The 18,481-nt window shown below is 35.4% G+C and overlaps 1 protein-coding gene across 2 annotated transcripts in view; it reads left to right on the top strand.

The window, feature by feature from the left end:
* Positions 1–18,481, top strand: part of ODAD2 (outer dynein arm docking complex subunit 2) — a 204,830-nt gene that overhangs the window by 100,025 nt on the left and 86,324 nt on the right. For both annotated transcript variants that reach the window (XM_047743313.1, XM_047743314.1), the window contains one exon: positions 1,225–1,339. In XM_047743313.1, the coding sequence (XP_047599269.1) occupies positions 1,225–1,339 (115 nt within the window). The remainder of the gene's footprint in view (positions 1–1,224; positions 1,340–18,481) is intronic.

The following is an 18,481-nucleotide window of genomic DNA, read 5'->3' as shown; positions in this document are numbered from 1 at the left end:
AGCTAGTAGTATTTATTCTATCTGTGGCTAAATACTACATGTGTTTAACTCAACCTGAGATTAAAAGTTAAAGGAGTTTTGATGCTCTTTATCATTTTTCATCTGCTTTGAGTTTAACATATCTTTCTGAACAAAGCCATGTTTGTAAAGGATATTAAGTTTTGTTTGGCCACCTTCTCAACTGCAAGTGTACTCAATGGACCTTAATGCAAGGTTATGCTCCCTGGACTGATTGATATATAAACAGAAGACAGATGGTGTAGAGATGACTCTGATGATAATTCATTTTTCAGCTAGTCATGAAGATATTTTGATTACAGTGTGTTTAAGTAATTATAACACAGTCTGCAATGTTAGTCTTGCTGAGAAGGGAGCACATGGAAAACAAGTTACGTGTTATCCATGCCTAACAAAGGGTGCACTGTGGTGTAATGATTTTAATTCCTAATGCTAGATTAGGACTGGAGGAGTTTAAAATATGTCATACAGTAAGGTAAGTCAATTAAACATAGACCAAATAAAAAATGTAACTTCACATTTTGAGGCATAAATATTTGTTTTGGAAAGTATATAGATGTTACTATATGAAAGAAACCAGTATTTTGACATTTAGGTAACAGTCTGTGTACAGCTAATTAAAAAATTACATGGCTTGATTTTAAGTTTACGTGAATCGTAATTATCATGGAGCTTGCTTTCTGTGTCATGAAATTAAAACTGAAATCAGAAAGCTGACAGTTCAGTAGCACCTTCTATTCCTGCTGTTGTTAGAGTTTTTTTTTTAAGTTGGCTCCACACCCAGCATGGAACCCAACATGGGGCCTGAACTCAGACCCTGAGATCAGGAACTGAGCTGAAACCAAGAGTCAACCACTTAACCGACAGAGACACCCAGGCTCACCTGTTGTTGTTGAAGTTTTTAAAGAAAATGTAAGGGGCACTGAGGTGGCACTGAGATGGTTAAGCATCTGCCTTTGGCTCAGATCATGATCTCCAGGTCCTGGGATGGAGCCCCGTGTTGGGCTCCCGGCCCAGCAAGGAGTCTGCTACTCATGCTTTCTCTCTGTATCTCTCTGTCTCAAATGAATAAATAAAATCTTTTAAGAAGGTCAAAAGTCAAAATGTCAAAAGGAGAATAATTAGAATTGTGTGGCTAGATAGGCCATTTAAGTTTTCATTTCTACATACTAATTACAGTTTTTACTTTTTTTGGTCTCACAACAGGATAATCGATCGCTTAGATGGAGTTCGTTTGTTGTGGTCTCTGCTGAAAAATCCTCACCCAGATGTGAAGGCCAGTGCGGCTTGGGCCCTCTGTCCCTGCATCCAAAATGCTAAGGTAAGAAGAGACTATAAATCAATCCCTTCTAGAATCTCTAATACTGTATTGAATAATGTCACCACAAGTCACTACTTGCTTTTGACTTACTTTTGGTCTGACCGACGTGGTAGAAAAGAGTGTTGAATGTTTGTGCCAAAATAATTTTTGAGCAATTCCTTTTCCTGGTTTGTTTTTAAATGCCAACTGAAACTGGGCTCAGGTGGCAGTGCTTAACAAGTTGTACCTGGCTGGTGCAACTGAAATAGGTATTCCAAGTCAGTTAAGAGGAAGAGAAGTTGATTGTTCTTATCTCTTGGGTGATCAGAAAATTGTATTTACCTGCTACTTTAAGAAGCATAAAATTGCTTCTATCTTATTTATATAGCCTGAAATTTGACAGTGAAAGATATCTAAGTTCTTTGTTACCTTGAAAAAGGAAAATAATTTCATGAATCCCACTTTTCTTTATCAGTAAAGACTAGATATAAAATCCATAAATAAAATTTTTACATGACAAAAAAAAGATTGAACTGGAAGAACTTTAGCTCTTCATTTGTAAATTTTATTATTTTCTGTAAAGATCTCTTTTCAGCCTCTTTCTATTTTCTTTAAAATTTTTTTCTATTGATTTAGAGATTGCCTTTTCAGATCCTTGTTGCTAGAGATATTTTTCTCTGTTGAATATTTTTATCTAAAAGGATTTTACTTCTATAATCAATTTAACATGACTCTAAATATCATCCTAAGTATTTGTGACTGAAATAATCTTTTGTAAAAAGTGAATTGTTATGTGTACTAATAATAGAGGAGACCTATTACAAACTAGTCAATAGAACAATATTTTTACAATAGCAAAATAAATATAAAATATAACATAACAATATTTTATAATATAAAAATTAAAACACCTCAAATGTCAACCTATAGGAAGATGGACAACAGGATGATTCTATGGTCATATAATATCATAAAATGCGCATCTCTCTCTCCCCCTCCATGTCTCCACACCAATAAATGAATCAATAATATACAATAAATTTAATAGAAGAGAACAATAGCAGGTCTGACTGAGTAATTATCTCAAAGATAAAGTCTAGTAAATAAGAATGCAAAGTAAAAGTAAAAAGAAAACAGGACAGAAAATACATGAAAGGAAAGAGAGCAATTGAAAGGAAGAAAAATCTTTTTTTATAAAAAATGTGGAAAGTTTCTGTAAATTAAAGAGTTGAAGAAAGATCCTAGGCTTCAGATTGAGAAGATCCACTTAGTGTCAAGCACGAAAAACAAAGAAAGTTATCTATACCTTGATATAAATTCAAATTTGACGTTTCCAGAAAATTAAAGGAAAGGAAAAAGTTACATAAGAACTAGGATCATACCAGTATTAGAGTTAACATCATTCACAATAAATTGTAAAAGAAAATGGAACAAATCCTTTACTGTCTTCAGAGGAAAGTATTTTTATCCTGGAATTCTATATCCTATAAAAACTAGCATTCAAATGAGTGTGGAGTAAGGACAGAATAAAGACATTTTTCTTTCAGAAATGTCAAGACTCAGGAAGCTTATTCCCCATAAAACTTTTCTGGAAAAAAAAATTTAGACTATTTTCCATCAAAACAAAAGATTTAAAAGAGAGAATAACATTAGTTATAGAAACAGTAAGAAGCAAATAACTCACTGGAATTAATAGTTAAATATAAATTTGTGTTGATAATATGGCTCTCAAATTTTATAAAATTTTTAAGAAAGAATTTTAAAGTAATGGCATAAAATAAAAATAAAGCAGATAGTATTATCACAGTAACAATCTGAATCTAAACTGCCAGATGAGTCCAAAAATGTATTAGTGTAAGGTATTGGGTAAATACATACTAAAGTTCTTTACTTTTCCTGGAGAAGGATGTTATAGATACTGGTTCATTCTCAATCATCATGCAAATTTAAATTTAAATACAGAACTTAATTTTGTTTCATCAGTGAGATACCATTTTGTGTATAGAGAACATTACTACACAGTGCTGTTATTATATGTAAATTATGTCCTTTATTCTTATGGATTTTAACTACAAATCTGCCTATTTACCTATTACTACCTGTTATAATACATTCTGTAAGAGACATTCCAGTACTGTCATTTTCATTATCCCTGCCCAGGATTTCTGTCCTGATTATCTGACAATGCCAGCAACCTAAACTGAACCACACTCAAACTAAACACAACCCAATATGTGTTGTTTAGCCCTTGGCCCCAAGGCCTCCACTGGTCCAAGAGCTCCAACTTGCTCCATTTCTGATGAACCTCACTTGCCCTCTGCACATTCTCTACTCTTACCACCTTAGTGTCTTTAAATTGCTCTCAAGAAAAGGAAACCTCAGCCCTCATCTTATCACTCCTAAGGAAAAAGCAGATGCATGATATCTGCTTGCTCACTATTTTACCAAGAACTACACTCCTCTACTCTATGCATTATCATTTAGGTAACACAAACATTTGAACAATTTTAAAACAAGAAAGTGATGTGAGCAGATTACTTAGAAGATATGAGTGGGTGATTAATTAGGCTTGTGAAGTGGTTCAGGTGTAAATAATTAGAATCTGACCTAACACAGCAGCAGTGTGGGCAAAGAGGAAGAGTCAGTATAAGGAATAATTGCAGGGGTGCCAGGTGGTTCAACTAGTTAAGCGTTGACTCTTGATTTCGGCTCAGGTCATGATCTCTGGGTTGGGAGATCAACCACACTGGGCATGGAGCATGCTGGAGATTCTCTCTCTCTCTCTCTCCCCTTCTGCCCTTCCCCCACCCTGTTTTTCTAAAAATAAAAAGGAAAGAAAAAAAGAAATGCTTGCAAATTAGATTCAGATATTGGTGAGTGATTGGTTGTTGGCTGTGAGAAGGAGGTCAAGAGAGAGTTTGAATTTTTTGTTTTTGTTGTTGTATTTTAACTTTGACAACTAAGAAATAGTAACTTTACAAAACACGAATAGAACATGATGTCAGGCAAAGATGGTGGATTTGTTTTCATCCAGGTAGAGATATCCAGTCATTTGAGTATACAAACCTGGGTATTTGGAAGGAACCCAGGACTAGACATGGCTATGTGAGAATTATCAGCATGTCGGAAGTAGCTGAAGTCTGAAGAATAAAGGAAAGGCAGAGGGTGGGGAGTGAGGAGAGAAGGGCAAAGAGAAGTCATAGAAGACTAAAGAGTGATAACATAGATAGCTATCAGGGAAGGTGACAAGAAAGCCAAGAAAGGAAACAAATTCAAGAATTGAGGGGGGGGGAGTCATAATTTGCCCCAGGAGGTCTTTGAAAATTGAAACAAGTACATTAAATATGAAAAACAGGTGGTCATCGTTCATAATCATTTTAATTGAGAAGAAAGAACATAAGTCAGATGGCAGTGGGGTGAGAAATTAATTAAGGGCAGAAATAGATATAAAGAAGGTTAGTAGTTCTTACCAGAAGTTTAGCTGTTAAAAGGAGAGAGTATGAAGTCCAGAAGATACCTCAGGTTTAAGGGAATGATTAATATGGGAAAGGTATGAGAGAGAGGGAGAGGGTGTTTATGTAGCAGATGTAGGAAGGGAGGGAGGAAAGAGAAGGAGGGAGGGATGAAGGAAGGAAGAGCTCTAAATATTCCTTAATTTTACAAGCACATTGCTCTGAGTAGTGTAAAAAAACTTGTGGAGTGCCAACCAAAAGGACAGTTCTAGAATGCATAATTCCTACGAGTGAGTCCACTGAGAGCAAGCCAGGAGAACTTCGGTAAGAAATACCGAAAAGGGCAATGTGTTATTTCATTCAGGTGACATATACATAACCAAACTCCAGTCTGTCTGTCTATCATCATTGAATTTAAAAGTCAGAAAATTGTCAAAAAGATCTGGATTAATACCTTTATCTAAACTTAAAAAATTTAAGTCAGACTTTTCCTAGTTGACAGTAAGTATAATTTGGATGATTATTTCAATGAGGACTGGTATTTCTGATTAGGTAATATAGAAGACATATCCATAAATTGAATTAACTAAATATTCAAAGTAAACATTTTGATGACATATATATCAGAAAATATATCTTCTAGGACTGAATTTATGGTGAACACATTTAGATGTCAATTTGCAATAGAGAGATACGTATCTTTTCAAAAATACATTGGAATATGTGAGCAAAAAAAATTTTTTTGAAGACTTTATTGATTTACGAGAGAGAGAGATTGAGTGAGAGAGTGTACAAGCAGGTAGCAGCAGGCAGAGGGAGAGGGAGAGGGAGAAGCAGACTCCCTCCCCACTGAGCAGCGAGCCTGATATGGGGTTCCATCCCAGGGTCTTGGGACCTGAGCCAGAGGCAGATGCTTAATCAACTGAGCCCCCCAGGTGCCCCTGTGAGCAAAAATTTTGAAGATTGTTGGTCTAATATATCAGGCATGGCCTGTGAAATGAGACAGAAGGAAATTTAGAACATCTTTCCTCAAGAAAATAGCCTGATTTGCAAGGCTCTTTTGTCTTTTTGAAAAATCCTATTTTCTAGGATTGGGGTAAATGAATATTATATTGGTCTCTCTCCTTGCATCTTTATAGAACGAAACTCATCTTCCCAAGGTAGAAGGATATCTCAGGGGTGGAGTATGGAAAAGGTCATGTTCTCAGAAAGGCAAAAGAAGAACGCACATTTATAATATTGAAAAATAGCATCTCATTATGTATAAAGATCCCAATTCATGGTTTAAGACAGCTCTATCTAATAGAACTTTCTGTGATGATGGAAATGTGCTCTTCAGAATGGCAACCATTAGCCCCCTGTGGCTACTGAGCACTTGAACTGTAACTAGTATGACTAAGGAGCTGAATTTTTAATTATATTAAGCTTTAACTTAATTAAATTTTTCAAATTAACTTTAATGAACTTAAATAGCCACATGTAGCTGGTGGCTGTTGTTTTAGATAGCCCAAATCTAAGATATGCAAATAATGGAGGGTTGTTTTCTTTAAGGCAACCCCTACAAAGAGCTGTAAACCTCAAGATTTACATGATTACGTATGGTTACTTGTTCACTATGTAAAATTTAGAAAGTAAATAAAAACAAGGAGCTTTATGAGTTTATTCTCACAATTAAAAAATGTTTTATAATAAAAAATAAAAGCAAGGGGAAAAGAATTACCCGTAATTTCAGTACTTGGGGCTAACCATCATTAAGAGTTAGACTGGGATTTTTTCCTTAACAATGAATTGTGAACATCTCTCTTATTCTCTGCATATGTCTTTCTATATCCCTGTCTAGTTTTCTTGGCTGTATAGTATTTTGTTATATGTCCATATCATAATGTTTTATGCAGTCAGATTTCCAGTGTTAAAGAAGAATGAGGTTAGTGAAACAAAAATTTTAATTTAAGCTTTTCTAAAATATTCTTTTCACATAGAGAGAGAAAATTAAGTTACCTCTGATCCACTGGTAAATCACAGTTTCCCAGGATTTAATCCATGGTCTCCATTAAATAGTTAAAAAGTATGGCCCCACAAAAAAGGAGAACAACAGGCCAATTTCTCTCATGAGAATAGATATAAAAATCTACAACAAAATACTAACAAACCAAATCCAACAATGTATTTAAAAAAATCATACACCATGATCAAGTGGGATTTATTCCTGGGATGCAAGGGTGGCTAATATTCACAAAATAATCAATGTGATATGTCACATAAATAAGAAAGGATAAAAACCATATCATTTTAATAGATGTTTTTTCACATTCAACAAAGTACAACATCCATTCATGATATAAGTTCTCTGCAAAGTAGGTCTAGAGGGAACATATTTCAACATAATAAAGGCCTTAAATGAAAAGCCCACAGCCAACATCATGCTTATTGGTGAAACACTAAGCACTCTCCCACTAAGGTCAGGAACAAGACAAGGATGTCTTTTATTCAACATGGTACTGGAAGTCTTAGCCACAGCAGTTGACAATATAAAGAAATAAAAGGCATTCAAATTTTAAGAAAGAAGTAAAACTCTATATTTGCAGATGATATGATACTATAAAGAAGACCCTAAAGATTCCACAAAAAATTACTAGAACTGATAAATGAATTCAGTAAAGTCACAGTATATAAAATGAATGAACAGAAATCTGTTGTATTCCTATACACCAGTGATGAAGCAGCAGAAAACCCATTCATAATTGCACCAAAAATAATAAAATATTTAGGAATAAATTCAACCAAAGAAGTGGAAGACCTGTTCTCTAAAAACTATAAAACAAAAATAATGCCTGAGCAGAATATGTTGTAGTTACTAATAATTAGCAAGTGGACTGGGTTTATACTTCTTAATCACTTACATTTGAGTTTTTTGCTTGGAAGAATTTTGTGACAATACATGAATAGAATAAAATTAAAAGTTAAGATCAATGTAATATAATTAATATAATAGAAGTTAGTGATTTCATTTAATCTCCAGGCATATCAAATAACTTCATTAAGAAACAACATTATTTAGCATTGTTCGCCAAACCCTATGTAGGTACACATTACATTTTATATGCCTTTTTAAAATCATCTTAACATGAATGCATAGCATTAAGCAATTAAGTTTCCCAGTGTTAAACTACAGAATGAGGTTAGAAAAAACAATTGAGCCTTTCTAGAGTGTCCTTTCACATATAGAGAGAAAGTAAAGTTACCTCTGACCTATTGGTAGAAATTCAAAAGAGAAGCTCAGGGAGTGTTTTATAATTGACATTGTGTCATAAGTTAAAGGGCACTGTTTTCCATAGTGGTAAAATAATTGTACATTTTACAATCAACTGCCTTTTGGGTTAGCTGATATAATATGGGTAAAGATACTTGTCAATGTCTGTATGGGAGGTTATGTGTACTTGGAACTCTTGGGGTGTCATGTGTCTTATTTTATAATACCATCCAAAACTTATCCCACTCAATTATATTCAATTTAGCATTTTCAAGTAGCAGTTTGGATACGCAGTTGGTTTTAGGTGAATTAAAATTGTTTTCTAATGAGATTGTAAGTTCTGAAGGAGAATAGGCAGGACACATTTTTTGAATATGCTGGGCATCCAGCTTGCAGTAAAATAATGGAACCAGAAGAGATCTTGCCAGATATTTTGGTCCATTCTTCCCTCCTCCTCCCCACCCCTCCCCTACAGGTAAGTTAATGACTCAGCTTTCAAGGAAAGATTGCCTTTTATTTTTAAGAAAGGATTTCTACATTTTTTTTCACAGAAGATGTTTTGCAAGTCATTGAGGCTGATTAACTTTTATGAATGATAGGACTTGGCACCATTCTGAAATAAAGAACCTCCTTTCTGGATTAACAGCACTGACAGAAATGCAGCAGAAATCAGCCATTGTCAGTTTGGCTAAGAGAACCACAAATGGGAAGAGAGCACAAGCCAAGCCTTCAGACAAATTATGGCTATTTCGGGGTCTCTGCCACGTCTGTCAGGCATTATGAAACCTAAGCACTCTAGGTTTGAGTCCATGTGGAATGGATATGGTGAAATGTCAACTGTTCAAAACAGATGTTATCCATTTTTTAATATTTTTAACAGCAGGTGTATTAGAACACATTTTCAGATCTATCTGTTAAGAAAATGAGACGTGATAATCAGTCCTAGTGAATGTATTGCATCTTTTCTTGCAAAGGAATATTTAAAGTTACTGATCAGGGAATGAGAGCGAATTTGTGGGATCATTGAGACAAAGATTCATAATGTAATTTTGCATTGCAGCTGCCTTATAGTTGTTAGATACATAAATGGAATGTGAGATCTTCGTGGTAAGGAGCTTTCACCATTAGACCAGTGTCTTAATTAGAAAGCATAAAATTGTCCATTTTTGAGAAGGTTAGTATAAAATAGTTTCTGATAGCTTCCCAGTGGTAAAGAAAATGTGCTTAGTGAAAAAGGTACGTTTGGCAAGCTTTATAATTATTTGTCCATTCTTTATATGACTGGGAAATCAGAATGTGAAATATGAATCAGTTTTATGGTCATATATAAAACTTGAAACACTAAGACAGAAAATAAGCATCTCCCGCCAGAAAACTACCTAGTGTTCTTCAGTCTATCGAGAACTGAGGAACAGAAGGCTGAACTAAAGTGAACTAACCACAAAAAATTCACTGCTTATTTTTCTAAGTCATTTTATTTAACCATTTTAAGGAGAGTTTTTTGTGTCAGGCTTAGGGAAAGTTTGTTGTTGGTTCCCCCCCCCCCAATTAAGCTTGCTACAAAGGATAGAGAGCCTAATGACCTCTATAGTAATGTTATTTAGTAAATTTCATGAGTCGCAAGTATGGTTGCAGACAATTAAGTACTTTGTGAAAAGTGTGAAAGATTTGTAAATGGAAGTGAAAAGCTGTTCCTTTCAAGCTGAATGATCAAACACATTTTTGGGGAAAAACAGTGGTTGAACAGGTGTTCAGTATTACGAACTTGTGATATAAAGAATGTAACAGCTGAGTCTGGCAAAAATCCATGCATTAAATTCTTTGTTCTTAAGAAGCAAAACTCTGCTGCAGAAAGCTCAAATTTGTGCTCTGTGAACAATAAGGTATTGAAAAATACAGAAACTCATATGAAGAATATATAATTGATACGTCACTTCTAATTACTTTCTTGTCTTCTACCGACGTTTTTAAGAATCATTTTCTTTCTTAAAATATCATTGCATTTTATGTTGTTTGTTTGCCTTTTTATAAGGCAAATTGTATTAAAATATTATGTTATAACCACCACTTACAAATTAAATAGAAAATGGGTATTCTCATTTTAGAATAAATACTCTGCATGTATAGTAAGCCAGTTGTAGAATTAAGAAGAAAACTCAATCTGTCTTCCACATCAGTAATATATCCATGAGATCATTTGGCTTTGTAACTTTCCTAAACTTAATTTTGCTACTTGTTTAGAAAATAATGTCTGTTTCTGAATTTTGATCTTGGAGGAAAATAATTGCTAGTAATTTCAAAACCAGTGGCCTAAGGATCTCCTCCAAGCACAGCAGCTAATCAGAGACATTTGAGAATGATTCCCCAAAAGAGAAGAGAAAAAGTTACTTTCTGTGAGATTGGAATACGTGCTTAGGTAATTTTAACCAGGAATGTTGAGTCGTGAGTGTGGATGAGGCCAGCTTCCTAACTCCAGGTGTGACAGAACACAGCTGATCAAACAGGACAGAAATCTGACATCACTCTTTGTTTAACTTAAGCCGTCCAATGACCCATGCCCAATCAGGAAGCCAAAGAGAAGCTGGAGAAGGCATGTGTAGGGGTATAGTTTCATACTTAAGAATACTGCCATAAACACGGTTTGTGAGCTTTGATTTGATCAGGTTTGGGCCCTAGAACGTAGATTCTGTCCAACAATGTGCCAAACAGGCTACACTGTTTTTTGTTTTTTGTTTTTTGTTTTTCTTTATTTGACAGACAGAGATCACAAGTAGGCAGAGAGACAGGCAGAGAGAGAGGGGAGGAAGCAGGCTCCCCTCTGAGCAGAGAGCCCAATGCGGGGCTCGATCCCAGGACCCTGGGATCATGACCTGAGCCGAAGGCAGAGGCTTAACCCAGTGAGCCACCCAGGCGCCCCTGTTTTTTGTTTTTTAATTTAAAATCTCTTTAAAAGTTATCTGTGTTTGTGTTCTGCCTGCCTCGTTGGGGTCTGCTATCATTTTTAAGTCACCAAACCGTTCAAAATATACTTATCTGGCCCCCAGTTCTTAAAATCCTAAAAGATTAAAGTGAACTGTATTACAAATACCTTTTCTGTATGCCAAATTTTCAAGTCAGGACATGAAGGACCAAAACAATAGTGAGGGTGTTAAATAGCTTATCTTCAGACTACAGCTGGAAGGACCACCATCTAAAGTCAAATCTGTTGCTTACACCTGGATTCTTCTCTTGCTCTACTATTGCTCTCTCATCCCATGTGCTTCTCAGACCCTACTCCAAAAAGGGCTGCCATGCAGGTTGCTAGTCCCGGAAGGGATGGAATTGACAGAGGTATAATACACCAAATGGAAAGTTACAACCAAAGCTATAACCTTTTTTTTTTTTTTTAATTTAAATTTTAGTTAACATACAGGGCAATATTGGTTTCTGGAGTAGAATTCAGTGATTCATCACTTACATACACACCCAGTGCTCATCAAGAGTGCCCTCTTTATGCCCATCACCCAACTAGCCCATCCCCCAGCCCCGTCAATTTGTTCTCTATCATTAAGACTCTCTTGTGGTTTGTTTCCCTCTCTCTTTTTTCTCCCCATTCCCATATGTTCATCTATTTTCTTTCTTAAATTCCACATATGAGTGAGATCATATGGTATTTGTCTTTCTCTGACTGACTTATTTCACTTAGCATAATACACTCTAGCTCTATCCACATCACTGCAAATGGCAAGATTTCATTCTCTTTGATGGCTGAATAATATTCCATTCTCTACCCATTCATCAGTCAATGGACATTTGGTCTCTCTCTGTAGTTTGGCTGTTGTTGATAATGCTGAGGTATAACCTATTCTAAACAGGTATGTACAAAATCCTGCCAACAGTTAGCCATTTGTGAAACCATTTAACCATCTTATTTTGAAAGTATAGTTATTAATTATGAGGTACTTTATTAAATTAATAATCTCATCCATTAAATTGATCATATCATTATGTCCACCTCAGCCAGAAACTCGCAGGATCACATTGTACTTTGTTGCCATCAGATATTGTACCATCTCAAAATTCACTGACTCAGACATCTGAGACCCAAGTTTCTAGTCACAAGTTTATATCCCTCCATTTCTCTAGACACACATCATCATATAAGAAGTAGCCATAGGCAGTAGTTAGTAGTAATGTTTTCCTGCCCCCTTTCATGAATGTGGAAGTCCTTGTGTACCCCTATTTTTAAGAAGTGAGATAGATTTGAGTTCTGGGCCCAGAATACTTATATTATCCTACTTCTAGACCTGAACTCAGCATGCTCATAACTTTAGGTTTCATTGTCCTTTTGATTCTTTTCTCCTAGGACTTTTATCGTTCAGGTCTTATATTTAGGTCCTTTACCCATTCTGAGTTAATTTTTTTTTTAATATGGTAAAAGTTTAAGGTCCAGCTTCATTCTTTTTGCATGTAGATATCCAATTTTCACAATACTATTTGTTGAAAAACTGTCCTTTCCCCCATTGAATGGTCTTGGCAACCTTGTCAAAAACCATTTGACAAAATAAATACCCAAGGATTTATGTCTGGGTCTTTATCTTATTCTATTGGTCTACATGTCTGTTTACATGTCAGTACCTCACTCCTTTAATTATCATAGCTTTGTAGTAAGTTTTGAAATCAGGACATCTGAGGAGTCCAACTTTGTCTTTCTTTTTCAAGATTGTATTGGCAGTTCAGGGTCCCTTAAGATTCGATATGAATTTTAGGATGAATCTATTTATTTATGCAAAAAAATGGGCTTTTCGTAGCCCTTGCATTGAATCTATAGATCACTATGAGGGTGGTATTGACATCTAAACAGTATTACATCTTCCAATATATGAACATGGATATCTTTTCATTTATTTGTATCTAATTTCTTTAGCAATGTTTTACAGTTTTCAGTGTATAAATCTATGGCTAAAAGTTCATTCCTGAGTATTTTATTCTTTTAGGTGCTATAGTAATTGGCACTGTTTTCTTAATTTCCATTTCATATTGTTCATTATTAGTATATAAAAACAACTGATTTTTACATATTGATTTTGTAACCTACAATGTTGCTGAATTCAATTATTTTACTAGTTTATTGTAGAATTTAGGGCTTCCTACATAGAAGATCATGTCTTTTGTGAATAGAGATAATTTTTTTCTTCCTTTCCAATTTGGATTTTAAAATTTCTTTTTCTTAGGGTGCCTGTGTGGCAAGTTGCTTAAAAGTCCAACTCCTGGTTCTCGTTCTCAGGTTTATGAGATCAAGCCCCTCAGGGGACTCAGCGCGGAGTTTGCTTGAGATTTTCTCCCTTTCTCTCTGCTTCCCCCATTTGAACACACTCTCTCTCTCAAATATTTTTTAAAAATAAAATTTCTTTTTCTTTTCTAATTGGACTTAGGTAGTCCAATTGGCTAGGACTTCCAGTATTATTTAAAATAGAAGTGGTGAGGGGGCGCCTGGGTGGCTCAGTGGGTTAAGCCGCTGCCTTCGGCTCAGGTCATGATCCCAGGTCCTGGGTTCGAGCTCCGCATCGGGCTTTCTGCTCAGCAGGGAGCCTGCTTCCTCCTCTCTCTCTGCCTGCCTCTCTGCCTACTTGTGATTTCTCTCTGTCAAATAAATAAATTAAAAAAAAAAATAGAAGTGGTGAAAACAGGCATACTTGTGTTGCTCCTGATCTTGGAAGAAAAATTTTCAGTCTTTCATCATTGATTATGATATGAGCTATCAGTTTTTTCTATGTGGCTTTCATTATGTTTAAATAGTTTCCTTCTAGTCTGAGTTTGTTGACTTTTTTAAAAAAATCATGTAAGGGTGGGACACCTGGGTGGCTCAGTCGGTCAAGCATCTGCCTCCAGCTCAGGTCACGCTTGATCCCAGGGTCTTTGGACTGAGTCCCACTTTGGGCTCCCTGCTCAGCAGGGGGCTTGCTTCTCCCTCTGCTGCCACTCCCCCTGCTTGTGTTCTCGCACTCTCTCTCTCTGACAAATAAATATTTTTTTTTAAAATCATGTCAGGGTATTCAGTTTTGTAAAATCTTTTTATGCATCAATTGACATGCTCTTATGGATTTTACCTTCATTCTTTTAATGTGGTATATTACGTTTACTGATTTTCTTATGTTGAACCATCTACACATTCTAGGAATAAATCCCACTTGTCATTGTGTAGAATCCTGTTGAATTTTGTTTGCTAGTACTTTGTTGAGAATTTTTGCATCAATATTCACAAGCAATACTGGTCTACAGTTTTCTTTTTGTGTAGTGTAGTAGCTTTGATATCAAAATCACATTGTCCTCAAAGACTGAGTTCGAGAATATTAGCTGTTCAATTCTTTGGAAGAGTTTCAGGAGGATTATTGGTAATTCTTCTTTAAATGTTTTGTGGAATTCACTAGTAATGCCATCTAGTCCTGGGTTTTTATTTGGTGGGAGCTTTTTCAGTTCTGTTTGAATTTGCTGACTAGTTATAGGTCTGTTCAGATTTGCTATTTTTTCATGATCCAGTCTTATTAGATTATGTGTTTCTAGAAATTTACCCATATCATCGAGGTTACCCAGTTTGTTGGTATACAACTGTGCATAATATTCTCTTATAAGCCTTTTTGTTTCTGTGGAATTGTTATGTATTTTCTTTTATTTCTCATTTAAGTTACTTGAGTCTTTTTTTTTTCCCCTTGGTCAGTCCTACTAAAGGTTGGTCAATTTTATTGATATTTGAATAGCCAACTCTTGATTTCATTTACTTTTCTCTATTTTCTTTTTTTTTTTCCTGTAGGAAATAGATGTGGTTTCTTCTTTAATTCATTGATTATTTACAAGCGTGTTGTTTAATTTCCACATATTTGTGAATTTTCCAGCTTTCCTACTGGTGTTGATTTCTATTTTCATTCAATTATTGTGGGAAAATATACTTTGTATGATTCCAATCTTTAAAAAAATATTTAGACTGGTTTTGTGGTCTAAAATACAGTCTATCCTGGACAGTGTTTCATGTGAACTTGAGAAAAATGTATATTCTGCTGTTTTTGGGTGGAATGTTTTGAGAGAACTTGTTAATCCATGTATTTACTCAAATTTAGGATATTATTAGGCATTATTTATTCAAATAATATCTCTGCCCCTTTCTCTCTTGTTTTCTTCTGTGACTACCGTAATGCCGATATTGACCTATCTCTTTCTCTCACTTTTTTGTTGCTTACACTGAATAATTTTAAATGACCTGTCTTCAAGTTCACTGATTCTTTATTCTGCCTGGTTGAGTCTGTTATTTTATCCCTTTAGTGAAATTTTTTTTTAAAGATTTTATTTATTTATTTGACTGACAGAGATCACAAGTAGACAGAGAGGCAGGCAGAGAGAGAGGAAAGCAGGCTCCCTGCTGAGCAGAGAGCCCGATGTGGGACTCAATCCCAGGACCCTGAGATCATGACCTGAGCTGAAGGCAGTGGCTTAACCCACTGAGCCACCCAGGGGCCCATCTCTAGTGAAATTTTCAAGTCAGCTATTATACTTTTCAGCTCCAGAATTTCTATTTGAAGATATATATATACACACAAAATATATATAATATAATATATATATATATATATATATAATTTATATGTATTATAAATTATAAAGGAAAACAAAAAATTAAAAGAAATAAGGAAAATTATATAGGATATGATATAATTTTATTTATTTCCTTTAATTCTTTGTGTTTTTCTTTAGCTCTTGAACATACTTAAGACAATCGTTGTAAAGTCTTTGCCTGGTAATTCTGACACATGTGTTCCTTCAGAGATGGTCTGAGGATTTGTTTTGTTCCTTTGAATGAGCTGTGTTGCCTTATTCCTTGATATGTCTTGTGATCTTTTGTTGAAAAGTGGGCATTTGAAAAAACATCAACTCTCCTAGTTTTTCCAGATTGGCTTGGAAGACCTGCCCTAGTTAATAAGATCCAGTCATTCCTTTTGGAATCGGCCCAGGGTGAAGGTATAAGTTCTCTTCAGATCTTTTCTGGGTATGTGTCCTCTCTTGGCCTGTATGTATCCTTTTAAAAAATTCCCTTGTGTTCATGGCTGTCTTTAAATGTCTTAATTTCTCAGAGTCTCACCCCAGCTTCTCTTTGAGGGCATAGGTGGTTTTATTATTTTCCTCTGCTTATAATCTTTTGCCCCCAGGTATCTGTGAATCTACAGTCCCCCATGCCACAATGCCTGCCACTGCCTTTCATAGTTTTTGCATCTAAGATCCAGACTCTGCCACAATTTCTTGTCTGAGCTCTGAGTCAGGTAAGATAGAAATCAGTCTCTCTTAGGTGGTGCACAGACAGACTAGAGTATTGCAAATAATCTCCATTCTGCCCTTTCTGGCCAACGGAAGGAGCTGCGAATTGGTCTGCTTCCTCCTGACCATACTGTGGTCATTGCCAGGAAGGGAGTGGGACAAGAGAATGTAAAAATGCCAGGGAGTTTCCTGAAGTTTTTATTGTGACTTTTTCTTGCTTCTTTGCTGTAGATCTCTGGTTTCCAGAGCTTCTATGAAGTTATATTAGTCTATAGTTGTTTATTTAAGCAAGTGTTTGGAACTTCTGGGTCCACCGTCTTGGTAGGGTCTACATGCTTTCTGATGAGAAGTCAGCTCTTACTATTAATGAAGTTTCCTTTTACATGATGAGACATGCACAGATTTAAAGCACAGTTTACAGCTTTCAACATTCTCTCTTTGTCCTTCATCATTTGATTATGATGTGTCTAGGTATGTATATCTGAGTTTATCCTACTTGAAATTCATTAAGATACATAAATATATAGGTTAAAGTTTTACATCAAATTTTGAGAAGTATTTGTCATTATTTCTTCAAATATTCTTTCTGCCCTTTCTCTCTCTCCTCTTTTTCCAAAACTCTCATATATGTAGGATGGTATGCTTGCTGGTGTCTCCTAGATCTCTGAGGATGTGTTCATTTTTCTTCATTCATTTCTTTTGTTTCCTCAGATTGGATAATCTGGCCCATCTGCAAGTTCACTGAGTCTCTTCTACATGCTCAAATCTGCTGTTGGTCCCCTGACGTGAATTTTCCACTTCAATTATTGTACTTTTCAACTCCAGAATTTCTAACAATTCTTTTTTTATATGTCATTTCAATCTCTTTATTAATATTCCCTACTTCCCAAGATATGGTCTCAAACTTCAATTGTTTAGGTATGATTTTAGTTCCTGGAATGTATTTTTAATAGCTGATTTAAAGTCTTTATCTATTAAGTCCAAGCTGGTACAGACTTCCTTAAGTTCCAATTTTATGGACTGTTTTCTTTCCTTGGTTATATTTTGTGGTGTATGTTCCTCTTTCTTTGTATGTCTCATAACTTCTTTGGGAAAGAAACTTAGTATTTTAAATAATATAATATAATAGAGAATCTCTGGAACTCCGATTTTCCCCATCTTAGGGGTATATTTTTGCTGTTTGTTGCTGTTTTTGCTGTTGTTTGTTTGTTAGTGATTTTCCTGGACTAATTCTATAATCTCTGTGTTCTTGTGATTGTGGCCACTGAGATTTCTGCTCAGTTACCTCATTGGTCAGCTAATGAGTTGACAGAGATTTCCTTAAATTCCCTGCACCATTAGTTTCTCATCCTTTGGTGAATTGTTCTGTGTGTGTTTTATGGCACACATCAAACACTCCAATAATTTACAACTTTACCCTTCATTTCTGCTTGTTTAGAGCCTCAAGGTCAGCTAAAGGTGAGCATTTAGGGTTATCTCAGTTCTTTTTTGCCCATGCCCATAGCCCTGCACTTATTTATAGTATTTCAGATTCCTACAAATAGGTTGGAGTTTTTCAAAATCCTCTGTGGATATCCCATTTTTAAGATTTTCCTTTTAACATGTTTTAGCCAGCCTCTTATTTGTCCCAACTAATATTACCATCTCAAACAACTTTTATGTTAAATAATCGTCACTGATCTTTTTAATGACATGCCCTGAGAATAAGACTTTCCTTAGTGAGTGAGCTCTGAAGTAAGGACAAGCCTTGGGAGCTTTTCTTAGAAGTTGTCTTTCAAGGCAAATTGCAACCATTCTGTTGGAATGGGGGTTTTTGGGAGGAGCTCCAAACTTATTCTTCCCTTCCTATGGCTGCTAGGCTGAAGGTTTTCCCAGAAGCATGGTTTCAAGTCTACTACTAACCTGGAGTGAGAAAGGTGAGAATAGGGAAAGTTTTTAAATGCCAGAAACTCACTCTTCTTACTGAGATTCAGCCATTTTTCTTGCATAAACACAATGAGTTATAAGCTTTTCATTAAATTCTAGAGTTCTGAAAAAATTACGTTTGCTGATTTTTGTTAGTGTTCTAATTCTTGTTAGAGAAGATTCCAGAAGTGTCCTCTCTCCTCTAGTTTTTTTTTTTTTTTATTTCTTTGACAGAGACAGATCACAAGTAGGCAGAGAGGCAGGCAGAGAGAG

This window comes from Lutra lutra, chromosome 8 (assembly GCF_902655055.1).
Source record: "Lutra lutra chromosome 8, mLutLut1.2, whole genome shotgun sequence".
In the NCBI taxonomy this organism is placed as follows: domain Eukaryota; kingdom Metazoa; phylum Chordata; class Mammalia; order Carnivora; family Mustelidae; genus Lutra; species Lutra lutra.
The sequence above is the reverse complement of the archived record's forward strand: the minus strand, read 5'-3'. Positions and strand labels throughout refer to the sequence as shown.